Source organism: Zootoca vivipara, chromosome 2, assembly GCF_965207765.1.
Source record: "Zootoca vivipara chromosome 2, rZooViv2.hap1.1, whole genome shotgun sequence".
Classification (NCBI taxonomy): domain Eukaryota; kingdom Metazoa; phylum Chordata; class Lepidosauria; order Squamata; family Lacertidae; genus Zootoca; species Zootoca vivipara.
This window is the reverse complement of record NC_142584.1, coordinates 110,453,167-110,466,610: the sequence shown is the minus strand read 5'-3', so window position 1 is coordinate 110,466,610 and position 13,444 is coordinate 110,453,167. Positions and strand designations below refer to the sequence as shown.

At 48.0% G+C, this 13,444-nt stretch overlaps 1 protein-coding gene across 1 annotated transcript in view; it reads left to right on the top strand.

The window, feature by feature from the left end:
• The window catches only part of PPT2 (palmitoyl-protein thioesterase 2), a 44,179-nt gene that overhangs the window by 18,259 nt on the left and 12,476 nt on the right, over positions 1–13,444 (top strand). The window contains exons 2-5 of the mRNA XM_035107124.3: positions 7,141–7,313; positions 11,019–11,172; positions 12,454–12,549; positions 13,146–13,253. Of these exons, the coding sequence (XP_034963015.1) occupies positions 7,152–7,313; positions 11,019–11,172; positions 12,454–12,549; positions 13,146–13,253 (520 nt within the window). The 5' untranslated portion in view covers positions 7,141–7,151. The remainder of the gene's footprint in view (positions 1–7,140; positions 7,314–11,018; positions 11,173–12,453; positions 12,550–13,145; positions 13,254–13,444) is intronic.

Here is a 13,444-nt window from a genome sequence, read left to right as displayed (position 1 = left end):
AAATTCCACTGCCGAACAGCTCTTACTGTCAGGAAGTTCTTCCTAATGTTTAGGTGGAATTTTCTTTCTTGTAGTTTGAATCCGTTGCTCCGTGTCCACTTCTCTGGAGCAGCAGAAAACAACCTTTCTCCCTCCTCTATATGACATCCTTTTATATATTTGAACATGGTTATCATATCACCCCTTAACGTTCTCTTGTCCAGGCTAAACATACCCAGCTCCCTAAGCCGTTCCTCATAAGGCATCGTTTCCAGGCCTTTGACCATTTTGGTTGCCCTCTTCTGGACACGTTCCAGCTTATCAGTATCCTTCTTGAACTGTGGTGCCCAGAACTGGACACAGTACTCCAGGTGAGGTCTGACCAGAGCAGAATACAGTGGTACTATTACTTCCCTTGATCTAGATGCTATACTCCTATTGATGCAGCCCAGAATTGCATTGGCTTTTTTAGCTGCTGCATCACACTGCTGACTCATGTCAAGTTTGTGGTCTACCAAGACTCCTAGATCCTTTTCACATGTACTGCTCTCAAGCCAGGTGTCTCCCATCCTGTATTTGTGCCTTTCATTTTTTTTTGCCCAAGTGTAGTACTTTACATTTCTCCTTGTTAAAATTCATCTTGTTTGCTTTGGCCCAGTTGTCTAATCTGTTAAGGTCATTCTGAAGTGTGATCCTGTCCTCTGGGGTGTTAGCCACCCCTCCCAATTTGGTGTCATCTGCAAACTTGCTCAGGATGCCCTCAAGCCCATCATCCAAGTCATTGATAAAGATGTGGAACAAGACTGGGCCCAAGACAGAACCCTGTGGCACCCCACTAGTCACTACTCTCCAGGATGAGGAGGAGCCATTGATGAGCACCCTTTGGGTTCGGTCAGTCAGCCAGTTACAAATCCACTGAATGGTAGCATTGTCTAGCCCGCATTTTACCAGCATCTTTACAAGAATATCATGGGGCACCTTGTCAAAGGCCTTGCTGAAATCAAGATAGGCTACATCCACAGCGTTCCCTTCATCTACCAGGCTTGTAATTCTGTCAAAAAATGAGATCAGATTAGTCTGACATGATTTCTGCTACTGCTCAACCCCCCCCCCCAGGGTTCTGTGAAATGCAGATGTTTGCATGTGCCAAGGACAAAGTAGGCTGGCCCAGTTAGAAGGCACCAGCTTCTGAATCTCAGGTGTCTTCAGCGGGTGCCCAAAAGACAACAGAGGTGGCCTGCAGAGTGCTGTGATCGACAAGCTGTGTCCCAAGCTGTATACCGTAGGTCTTCCTACACCAAAACCAGCACCTTGAGCTTCACCCGCTCACTACTTGTTAGCCTGTGCAATTCTCTCAACAACGGGATGGCATTGCTGGCAATCTCCTTCCCCAACAGTGTTAGACACTCAGCTGTATAAAGGTAAAGGTAAAGGGACCCCTGACCTTTGGGTCCAGTCGCGGATGACTCTGGGGTTGCGGCGCGCATCTCGCTTTACTGGCCGAGGGAGCCGGCGTTCAACTTCTGGGTCATGTGGCCAGCATGACAAAGCCGCTTCTGGCAAACCAGAGCAGCGCACGGAAACGCCGTTTACCTTCCCGCTGTTTATCTTCCTTGCACTTTGATGTGCTTTCAAACTGCTAGGTTGGCAGGACCAGGGACCGAGCAACGGGAGCTCACCCCGTGGCGGGGATTCGAACCGCCGACCTTCTGATCGGCAAGTCCTAGGCTCCGTGGTTTAACCCACAGTGCCACCCGCGTGGGTTAAACCACGCCAAATGGCACCTTTAACCTAGGTTACGGTTGCCACAGCGGAAAGTCTAGGCGTCATTTTTTTTTTTTTGCAATGAATTTTTTATTCTTATTCCTATTCTTATTAATTTCATTCCTATAAAGCTTTAACTTTTAAAGGGGGGGGAAATCTCCCAAGCAGTTTTCAAAATGTTAAAACATCAAATGAAACGATCCAGGAAAAAGAAAACAAATGCAAGCTTCAAGGGAGATGTTTCAGATCCTTCTCTAAGTGACATTTTGCTTTCCCCATACGTATTGAGCGCAGGAGGACTCTGGGAAGACAGTGTGCTGTAATAGTTAGAAGGTTGGACTAGGACTGGGAGATCAGGGTTCAAATCCCTATTCTGTCATGAAGCTCACTGGGTGACCTTGGAGTCAGTGACAGTCTCTCAGCCCACCTCACAGGGCTGTTGTGGGGATTAGGTAAAGGGACCCCTGACCATTAGGTCCAGTCGTGACCGACTCTGGGGTTGCGCGCTCATTTCGCATTATTGGCCGAGGGAGCCAGCGTATAGCTTCCAGGTCATGTGGCCAGCATGACAAAGCCGCTTCTGGCAAACCAGAGCAGCACATGGAAACGCCGTTTACCTTCCCGCTGTAGCGGTACCTATTTATCTACTTGCATTGGTGTGCTTTCGAACTGCTAGGTTGGCAGGAGCTGGGACCGAGCAACGGGAGCTCACCCCGTCACAGGGATTCGAACCGCCGACCTTCTGATCAGCAAGCCCTAGGCCACAGCGTCACCTGGGTCCACGTTGTGGGGATTAACTGAAGGTTAATCCTTGGAGGAAAAGATGTGATATAAAAGCAATAAATAAACTCTTCTGTTTACCTGTTTAAGAAAGCTGGAGGGGGCAGCCAGATGGAAATGTCTTTTGCCAGCCTGACATCCAGAAATCTTCATCATACACCTGGCAAATACAGAGGCACCTCTGGTTAAGAACTTAATTCGTTCCGGAGGTCTGTTCTTAATCTGAAACTGTTCTTAACCTAAGGTACCACTTTAGCTAATGGGGCCTCCTGCTGCTACCGCGCTGCCACCGCACAATTTCTGTTCTTATCCTGAAGCAAAGTTCTTATCCTGAGGTACTACTTCCAGGTTAGTGGAGTCTGTAACCTGAAGCGTCTGTAACCCGAGGTACCACTGTAGGCTACCCCAGTGAGCAGTGGTTAGAGCGCCATTACAGGGGTACCTTGGTTCTCAAATGCCTTTGGTACTCAAACAACTTGCAACCCAAACACTGCAAACCCAGAAGTAAGTGTTCTGGTTTGCGAACCTTTTTCGGAGGCTGAACGTGCTCGGTTTTGAGTGTTAGGCTGAGGTCTGTCTGTTTTTGCTGTTTATTTTGCATTTTTGTTTTTGCGACTTTTTCGCTTTGTTTTTGTGACCGTGTGGAACCCAGTTCAGCTACTGATTATGTGACTGCAGTACAGTGGTGCCTCGCTAGACGAATGCCCTGCTAGACAAAAATTTCGCTTAACGAAATGATTTTCTGATCGGTGGTTGCCTCACTTTACGACGAGGTTTTCTATGGCCACCGCTTCATCATGCGAAGTGTGGCCATAAAAACCTCCGATCAGAAAATCAGGGCATTCATCTAGCGAAAGGGGAACCAGCTGTAGCAAGGGAAGAAGGCAAAGGAAGATCAGCTGAGAGGCGCTGACAGCTGTCAGCGCCTCTCAGCTGATCTTCCTTTGCCTTCTTTCCCTGCTGCAGCTGGTTCCCCTTTGTGTTCCGCTGGTTTCTGCCCCGGCAGAGACCAGCGGAACACAAAGAGGAACTAGCGGGGGAGGAACTAGGTGTCCGCCCGCTTGCCTTCGCCGAGAAAGCCGGGCACCTTCTCGGGGAAGCTAAGTGGGCGGGCTAGGTGTCCCCCGCTTGCCTTCGCTGAGAAAGCCAGGCGCGTTCTCGGGGAAGGCAAGCGCCCTACGATCCACGTTGTGTGTTGGGTGGGATGGGGGGGGGAGCGCAGGATCTTTCCTGTCTTCCCCCCCCCCCAATCCTGCCTGTCATGCAGCGGGCATCGTAGAGGGCTTAACATCCCGCCTGTGTGACAGGAAAGATCCTGCGTTTCCCCCCCCATCCCGCTCGACACACAGCGGGGGATCGTAGGGGGCTTCTCAAGCCTTAATCTAGGGCTACACCCAGAGTTGCCTCTCTGTGGCTGAGGAGACCCAAAGTACAAATCGTCACTCAGCCAGAAAGCTCACTGGGTGCCTTTGAACCATTCGCACACTCAGCTCAGTCTACCCCGTAGGGTTGTTGTTGTGAAGACAAAAGGCGGAAGGAAAAAACCCTACTCGTGCTGCCCAGAACTGCTTGGAGAAAGAAGCAGGAAATAAAGCCTGGCTGAGTCGTGAGTCTGTTGGGTTTAAAGATCTGTATCTCGGTCACCTGACGGAATGCGTTTTACTTGTCCGCTAATAAAAGATTGGCTGCTTAGCTACCCTTTTCATATGGAAGGATATTCCGAGGATTGGTTCTCTGGCTTTGTCCTCCCATCACTGTCTGTGATAGTTTCCTTTTTTGTGTCCGTTTTTTTATGGAGCGGCGGATTTCTGTGCCAAATTTTGAATCATTGGAAGAGCTAGTTAATCAGATGACAAGAGAGGAAGAGGGTGCAGCAGATTAAAGCAGCAATTTTAAATTCATATGCATGTGTATGTAATGGGCGTGCGAGACTGTCGTGCCGTCCTCATTGGTATAAAAATATACAACTGCTTGACTGTCTGAACCTACTGTAGGTGCATAACAAATTTGCATCTCTGTGATGAAACTGCTGGCTGATCGCGCAAACTTTGACCTTATTTGCCTTCCAAGTGGGTGGAAGTGTATATGCAAATGTAATGCACCTTAGGAACTCTGCTTGCATTCCTGCAGTTGCCTGGTTTGTGAGGGAAGAGGGCAACAATTAGGTTTTTTAAAATTATAATTATGGGGCAAATTGCAGGCTACTCCTGGGCCTCAGACAGGTGGGGAGCATGTGCTTTCCAGGGTTGATTCCACGGCTAGGAAAGACTCCACAGTCAAAGCAGAGCTGATGGATCCAATGGATCTGGCTTCTAGAAGGATGCTTCATTGTATAGGACCCTTTTTTGTGGTGCTGATTGGTTAAAATGCCAGCGTGGGCCGGGTGGGGGGGTCAGGATGAAGGGCCTTTTCAGTGGTGGCCCTGCATACCCAATGAGATGCCCCTGGCCACCTCTCTCCAATCTTTTAGATGACAGGCAAAGACATATCTCTTCTGCCCAGATTTTCATAGAATTGTAGAGTTGGAAGGGACCCTCAATGGTCATCTAGTCCAACCCCCCTGAAGTGCAGGAATCTCAACTCAAGCATCCCTGACAGGTGGCCATCCAACCTCGTGTTTGAAAAAGCCTCCAAGGAAGGAGAGTCCCATGAAGGAGAATTTGGGAGGGGGTAGAATGGTTTGGAAGAATTTCAGTTTTCTTCCGCTGGCTTGTTGTTTTACGTATGCTGTCCTGTGAGTTGAAATAGCTTTTAAGGACTTCTTGTTTGTTTTATTTCGGTACACCTCCCAGCGACATAAGAGGAAGGGCAGCATACGAATATTAATACAAGATAAACAGGTGGTGTGTTAATGAGGATATGCTTCGTGTCATTTTTCATTTAAGAGCAATAATATCTTGTGAAACTGGGAAGGGCTGGCACTTTAATTTGTATGCAGAAAGTCCCGGGTTCAGTTCCTGGCATCAGCACCAGGAAGGGCTGGGAATGTCCTCTGCCAGGAGCCCTGGAGAGTTGCTGCCAGTCAGTGTAGGCAATACTGCGCTGATTCACGCTGAAGTGGTAAACCTGTATCTGGACGGTACCATTTCAGTTTGCACGGACAGGGGAAATACCTCATGACTGCACTTAATGACCACAAAACATTAAATCCCTGCACACACTGCTAGCATGCCAGGAAGAGTTCACCTTCCCTCTGGCACTTAGATTTCATTGTAGACATAATTGTTTCTGTACATAGGAGCATTTGCACCCTTGATTCCCTTGCCTGCAGGCTGAAGAGGTGCAGCCCCAAGCACAGATTTGCTATTAAACTAAGTTTCACTCAAGGTAAAAGGTAAAGGGGTCCCTGACCATCAGGTCCAGTCATGTCCGACTCTGGGGTTGCGGTGCTCATCTCGCTCTATAGGCCGAGGGAGCTGGCGTTTGTCCGCAGACAGCTTCCGCGTCATGTGGCCAGCATGACAAAGCTGCTTCTCGCGAACCAGAGCAGCGCATGGAAACAGCGTTTACCTTCCCGCCGGAGTGGTGCCTATTTATCTACTTGCACTTTGATGTGCTTTCGAACTGCTAGGTGGGCAGGAGCTGGGACTGAGCAACGGGAGCTCACCCCGTCACGGGGATTCGAACCGCCGACCTTCTGATCAGCACGCCCTAGACTCTGTGGTTTAACCCACAGCGCCACCTGGGTCTCTCAAGGTAGACCTACTTAAATGAATGGGCCTAACTTAGTCATGTTCTTTGATTTCAGTGTGCGTGCTTTGGGTAAAACGCAGTTTAATACCTTCACAGGAAATGCTTTTTCCATTAAAGAAAATGACCCTGGAACATTCTTACATTAGAAAAACTTAAAATGCAATCACATGAAAGCAGTGATTAAATAACATCTCCGTCCATCAAACCACTGGGTGGTTTTCAGTAAACTGCTGTTTCTTACAACTCGTTGTTGATGATATGGTGGTGATGATGATGATGATAATAATAATAATAATAGTAGTAGTAGTAGTACCGGTTGTAGTAATACCCCACCCATGTGGTTGGATTGCAGAATGGAGAGAATGCTGCCTATTTTACAAGATGATGACATGTGAATAATCGAAAGCACTTTACAAACAAGATCTCTGGCTATAATGGCAACTTTAGGGAGAGATCTTCCAGGGTTCACAAGGCCGTGTGTGACAAATGGGAAGTGACAGGTTGCAGAACTTTCAAAGGCTTTCTGGGTCATGACCGAGTAGAGAGAGGTGTGTGGGTTGAACGGGTCATAGACTCATAGAATATGCAGTGCTGAACCACAGTTTAGTGCTTTAGGCTGTGTTAGTACGTAATGCTAAGCCACAGTTTACTACTATGCAGCCGAGCCTCGATCATTCGTGAGCAAAGAAGCATCTCCCATACGGCTTGAGCTAAGATTATATTGGATTTCGCTGAATCTCGCCTTAGCTTTACATCTTGGCTGCAAAGGGAGGAGGAGAACGCGAAGGGGCCCTGGAGGTTAGCCTGGGTTCCGCAGTGGAGGATCAAGTAAGGAGACAATGAAGGTTCGGCAGAAGAAGGAGAAATTGCACAGGGAGGTCCCATTAACCCTAACCCTAATCTCTCTCTTTCTCTCTTGTCTAGTTGGTGGGATCATGCGGCAGCACCAAGGCTATATTGGGCTACTTGCTCCATTATGTATCCTGTTCATTTTCCTCCTGTTCACACTCACTGCCTCTTACAAACCCATCATCGTTGTCCATGGCCTGTTTGACAGCCCTTCCGACTTCCGGCAGCTGTTGGTGTTCATCAATGAGGTGAGGCTGAGGACCAGAATTCCTGGCAGTAGAATTGTTTATGTATCTTAAAGGTAAAGGAACCCCTGACCATTAGGTCCAGTCGTGACCGACTCTGGGGTTGCGGCGCTCATCTCGTGCTATTGGCCGAGGGAGCTGGCGTACAGCTTCCAGGTCATGTGGCCAGCATGACAAAGCCACTTCTGGAAAACCAGAGAAGCACACGGAAACGCCGTTTACCTTCCCGCTGTAGCGGTACCTATTTATCTACTTGCACTTTGATGTGCTTTTGAACTGCTAAGTTGGCAGGAGCTGGGACCGAGCAACGGGAGCTCACCCCGTTGCGGGGATTCAAACCGCCGACCTTCTGATCAGCAAGCCCTAGGCTCTGTGGTTTAACCCACAGCACCACCCGCGTATCTTAACGTACTCCTATAACACTAAAACTTGTGGGCCTGCAACAAAGCTGGAAGCTGGAGGATTTCTTTGATCTTTTTAATTTCTCAAAAGGGCTGTCGGTTTGGGATTTGGCAAATGAATCCTCAGTTGTTTAAGCAAAACGTACCTGCAAGATGCATCGAACCTCTCTGTCACTCTGAAGCATACCATATATGTTACTCTTCTGCTGCATGGTTGCTATTACTAGCGGAAGACCTGTGTAATTTCACAACAGGAAGGGAGGAAAGGAATAGGAGCTTCCAGTCCCTGGTGCCACCCTTCTTCCTTTCCCAGCCCCAGATCTTTATTTTATTTAGTTAGTTTAGGCTTTTATCATAGAATCATAGGGAGGGAAGGGTCCCAAGGGTCATCTAGTCCAACCCCTGGTGCAATGCAGGAATCACTGCTAAAATATCCACGACAAGTGTCCGTGCAACCTCAGCTGAAAAACCTCCAAGGAAGGAGAGTCCACTCTCGAATAGCTCTTACCACCAGAAGTTGTTCCTGATGTTGAGACGGAATCTCCTTTCTTTTCACTTGAAGCCATTGGAGAAATAATAATAATAATAATAATAATAATAATAATAATATATTTATACCCTGCCCATCTGGCTGGGTTTCCCCAGCCACTCTGGGCGGCTTCCAACAGAACATTAAAATACAATAATCTATTAACCATTAAAAGCTTCCCTAAGCAGGGCTGCCTTCAGATGTCTCCTAAAAGTCTGGTAGTTGTTTTTATCTTTGACATCTGGTGGTAGGGCGTTCCACAGGGCGGGTGCCACTACCGAGAAGGCCCTCTGCCTGGTTCCCTGTAGCTTTGCTTCTCGCAGTGAGGGAACCACCAGAAGGCCCTTGGAGCCTCAGTGTCCGGTCAGAACGATGGGGGTGGAGATGCTCCTTCAGGTATACTGGACCGAGGCCGTTTAGGGCTTTAAAGGTCAGCACTTTTAGTTCAAAGGGAACCACAAAAAATTTAAAAAGGTAAAAAAAGAATTTTAAAAAAAGAAAAGAGAAAAGAAAACAAGCTTGCTCCATCTTCCATGTGGCAGCCCTTAAGATATTTGAATATGGCTATCATATCTCCTCTGTCTCATCTTTACCAGGCTAAACATACCCAGCTCCTTCGACCGTTCTTCATAAGGCATGGTTGCCATGCCCTTGATCATCTTGGTCACTCTTCTCTGCACACCTCCCGACATGTCAATATCCTCCTGAAACTATAGGGCCCAGAACTAGACACAGTACTCCAGGTGGAGTCCTCTCCTTTCCCCCAAGGATCTTTGGGGTATTGCATGTGGTTCCATGCCTCAGAACAACAAGCCTGCGAGGTATTCCATGCTGACAGAGAGAGAGAGAGAGAGAGAGAGAGAGAGAGAGAGAGAGAGAGAGAGAGAGAGAGAACGACTAGCTCAAGGTCACACCGTTAAGTTTTAAGGCAAAACAGAGATTTGAACCTGGGTCCTCCCCTATCCTAGCTTGATATGCTCACCGGGGTTAGGGAACATTTGGCCGTCCAGATGTTGCAGTACAATAACATCTGGTGGGCCAAAGATTCACCCTCTTCCCTGATTTCACCCCAGTCGTTCACCTCTCTTTTTCTCAGTGTTAATACGGGAGGGGTAGTTGTGTAAACATCTCTCCTAATAAGAGACCGGGACGGGTTGTAATTTACCTCTCCAGGCCCTGTGTGATTCAGAGCCGTCACAGGTGGAGCCGTTGCAAAGATGGCAGGCTGATGTCCGCACTGGGATTCACTTGTTAGGCTGGAAAGGCAGGTTACCTGGGTAGTGAAAGAGGAAGTGTGGAGTTCTGGCAATTCCTGAGTGCTTGCTTGCCTCAATTTCATTTGCAGAAATAGACCCACTAGGCTAGGAGAGTTCTTAACTGGCCCCTGCTCACCAGTCAGATAAAGCATTTGCAGGACTCTCTCAATCTGTACATGGCAAATGCAGAATGGGATGCAGTTTCCCGAATGTTTGCTTGTTTGTTTTTTTTAATGTAGTGGCATAACTTGGGGGTGGTTGCTCCGGATGCAAAATTGTTAGGGGTGCAAAATTTCAACACCCAGTGCTACCTCAATACAGCTGCATGCTTCCACCGCTGGCCTCCGTTGAAACCGGTGTCCACATGCAAACCAAGAAGCGACTTCTCTAGACAATGGAATGACTCTTTCTTTTCTTATCTCTGCAGCTGCCAGTGTGGTGTAGTGGTTAAGAGCGGTAGCCTCGTAAGGTTCGTGTCTCCGCTCCTCCACATGCAGCTGCTGGGTGACCTTGGGCTAGTCACACTTCTCTGAAGTCTCTCAGCCCCACCCACCTCACAGGGTGTCTGTTGTGGGGGAGGAGGGGAAAGGAGATTGTTAGCCGCTTTGAGACTCCTTCGGGTAGTGATAAAGCAAGATATCAAATCCAAACTCTTCTTCTTCTCCTGAGTTACGGGGATCCTATTACATGCATGTGTATTATGTCCATTTCCCTCCCACCCCTTATGTGCAGCCCCGGGCACTGGCAACCCGCGCTACACCACTGTTTTTAATGCACAAGTTTCTAGTCCTTAAGAATGCAATGATAACTTTGGACTTTGCAGCGGTCATTGCACAATGCCACATATAGGCACCACCTTGTGGAGTCCTGGGGCACAGCTAGGCAGTAATTGCAACAGGACTCCGCTGTGCTGCTGCCAATTCCCTATAAAATGTGAGGGTTCTGCCAGCGATATAAAGCACGATTAAACTAGGCAAGAGGATTGGGCATAGCACGGGCAGACAAAGTCCCACTGCCTGTGCTTTTTTCTACCTAATCCTGCTCTTGTTTTATTTGTCCATTTCCGTTCCTGAATTGTTTCCTGTTCCCAGAATTCCCTGGGAAGGGGGATAGCTTGTTGAACTGCTCTGGGAACTATAGCTCTGTTTGGGGTGGGGGAAGGAGTCTATTAACAACTTTCTGCTCCCAAAAAAAACTACAGCTCCCAGAATTCTTTGCAGCGGGGTGAGAGGGAGCCATGACTTAGCAGAACAGTCATTCCTATGCATGGTGTGGAGGTCGCCTTAGTATGATGCGAGCCGCCATGGGAGTGCCAGCCGTGAAAAGCAGTGTTGCAAAAACTGAAGTTAATATTTAGTTTTTTAAGAAACATATTTTCGGTGGGGCAGCAGCAGCCCACCTTAAGCCTTGGATGCTGCAAGAGAGGTTGTATTTTTAGCCCTTTTTGAATCTCTTCTCCCTCCCTCCCTCCCTCCCTCCCTCCCCCTCCCCCCCCTTCTCTGTTCCCGCTACCTCCTTGCAGACCCACCCAGGTACCAACGTCACAGTCATTGATTTGTTCGACCATACCGAGAGCCTGAAGCCTCTTTGGATGCAAGTGGAAGGGTTCCGGCAAGCCATTTACCCCATCATGCAGAATGCTGTCGATGGGGTCCACCTTATCTGCTACTCCCAAGGTATGTGAGCTAAGGGCTTCAGAAGCTATTTCTGGGTCTTACCAATGGCCCATTGTCCGGTCACATTGCTTTTTTGGGGGACTCCAAATTGAGAAAGTGGGGGGCGATCACCCAAGATTGTGGATCTTTTTTGGGGGGGATTGCCCACAGTTGCTGAGCTTCTTGGGGGGGGGGTTGCCAAAAATCGCTCACCCGCCGGACCGCCACAGCCAATCGCACGCACATCGATGAAGTCACCAATCGTCTGCTTGCTCACCTAAAGCAAGTGCTAATTGCCCGCCCAATTGCTGCAGCAGCCAATAGCCAGCAGACCTTGCCGCACCCACCAATCACCCACAAAAACACCACTGACAATCTCCAGTTTGCGGCACCCACCTCTCCACTATCCGCGTATAAGACGATTCCAAATTTTGAACATAATTTTTTAATAAAACAACCTTGTCTTATACATGGAAAAATACAGTATATGTACCAATAGGAGTATAGCATCTAGATCAAGGGAAGTAATAGTACCACTGTATTCTGCTCTGGTCAGACCTCACCTGGAATACTGTGTCCAGTTCTGGGCACCACAGTTCAAGAAGGATACTGACAAGCTGGAACGTGTCCAGAGGAGGGCAACCAAAATGGTCAAAGGCCTGGAAACGATGCCTTATGAGGAACGGCTTAGGGAGCTGGGTATATTTAGTCTGGAGAAGAGAAGGTTAAGGGGAGATATGATAGCCATGTTCAAATATATAAAAGGATGTCATATAAAGGAGGGTGAAAGGTTGTTTTCTGCTGCTCCAGAGAAGCGGACACGGAGCAATGGATTCAAACTACAAGAAAGAAGATTCCACCTAAACATTAGGAAGAACTTCCTGACAGTAAGAGCTGTTCGACAGTGGAATTTGCTGCCAAGGAGTGTGGTGGAGTCTCCTTCTTTAAGTTCTTTAAGCAGAGGTTTGACAGGCATATGTCAAGAATGCTTTGATGGTGTTTCCTGCTTGGCAGGGGGTTGGACTGGATGGCCCTTGTGGTCTCTTCCAACTCTATGATTCTATTCTATATTTTAGGGTCTTCATAAGATCTTCCTTCTTACCTGTAAACAGACCCCACAAGACTGAGCAGTGACCACCAGTTTGGTGTGTGTGTGTGTGTGTGTGTGTGTGTGTGTGTGTGTGTGTGTGTGTTTCTTGTAATAATTTTTTTAAGGAAATGGAGCCATGTGGAATGATGTTGACATGATACGGGACTAGGCTTCTTCCTCTAAAATATGGTTCCCCTTCCTCTGTCCCCCAGGAGGACTCATCTGCCGCGCTCTCCTCTCCACGATGCCCGACCACAACGTGGACACCTTCATCTCTCTCTCTTCCCCACAGATGGGGCAATATGGGGGTAAGTCGTGGGGCAAGGGCAACCCAGTGATTCCACACCTGGATTACTGTGTCTCAGTTCAGGGCACCACAATTTAGGAAGGGTGTTGTCACACTGGAACATGCACAGAGGAGGACAACGAATATTATCAAGGGTCTGGGAAATCAAGGCTTATGAGGAATGGTTGGTTAAGGGAGCTGAGTATGTTTAGCCTGGGAAAGAGGAGACAGATAGGAGATAGGATAGCTATCTTCAAATATCTCAAAGGCTGTCAACATGGAAGAGGGAACAAGCTTGTTTTCTGCTGCTCTGGAGAATAGGACTCAAACCAATGGCTTCCAAATTACAAGAAAGGAGATTACGACTCAACAGCAAGAGCAAACTTGAGTGCTGTTTGATACTTTTCTCTCTCACCCCACTCTATATAAAAGTATTATTTTTTTAAAAAAATGATTTTATATATGCCATTGTTTTCACTGTTTTTTAAAAATATATATGTAACTGTTATCTTGTAAATTCGCTTAGGTGTGCCTCCTGGTAAGCATGGATGAAATAAATAAGAGCCACAGAGGGGGAAGCAAAGTCTCACTCTCCTTTGATTCCTTTTGTCATTTCAGACACCAAGTACTTGAAGTGGCTCTTCCCGGAGCACATGAAATCCAACCTGTACCGTTTATGCTACACGCAGCTGGGCCAGGATTTCTCAATCTGCAACTACTGGAATGGTGAGATTGCTGCTGCTATTATTGCTTCTACCGAGATCACAGATCATAGAACTGTAGTGTTGGGAGGGACCACGAGGGTCATCTAGTCCAACCCCCCTGCAATGCAGGAATCTTTTGCCCAACGTGGGGCTCGAACCCACGAGTCTCATGTGCTACCAACTGAGCTATCCTGGCAGCCCTGGGCGTTTCTG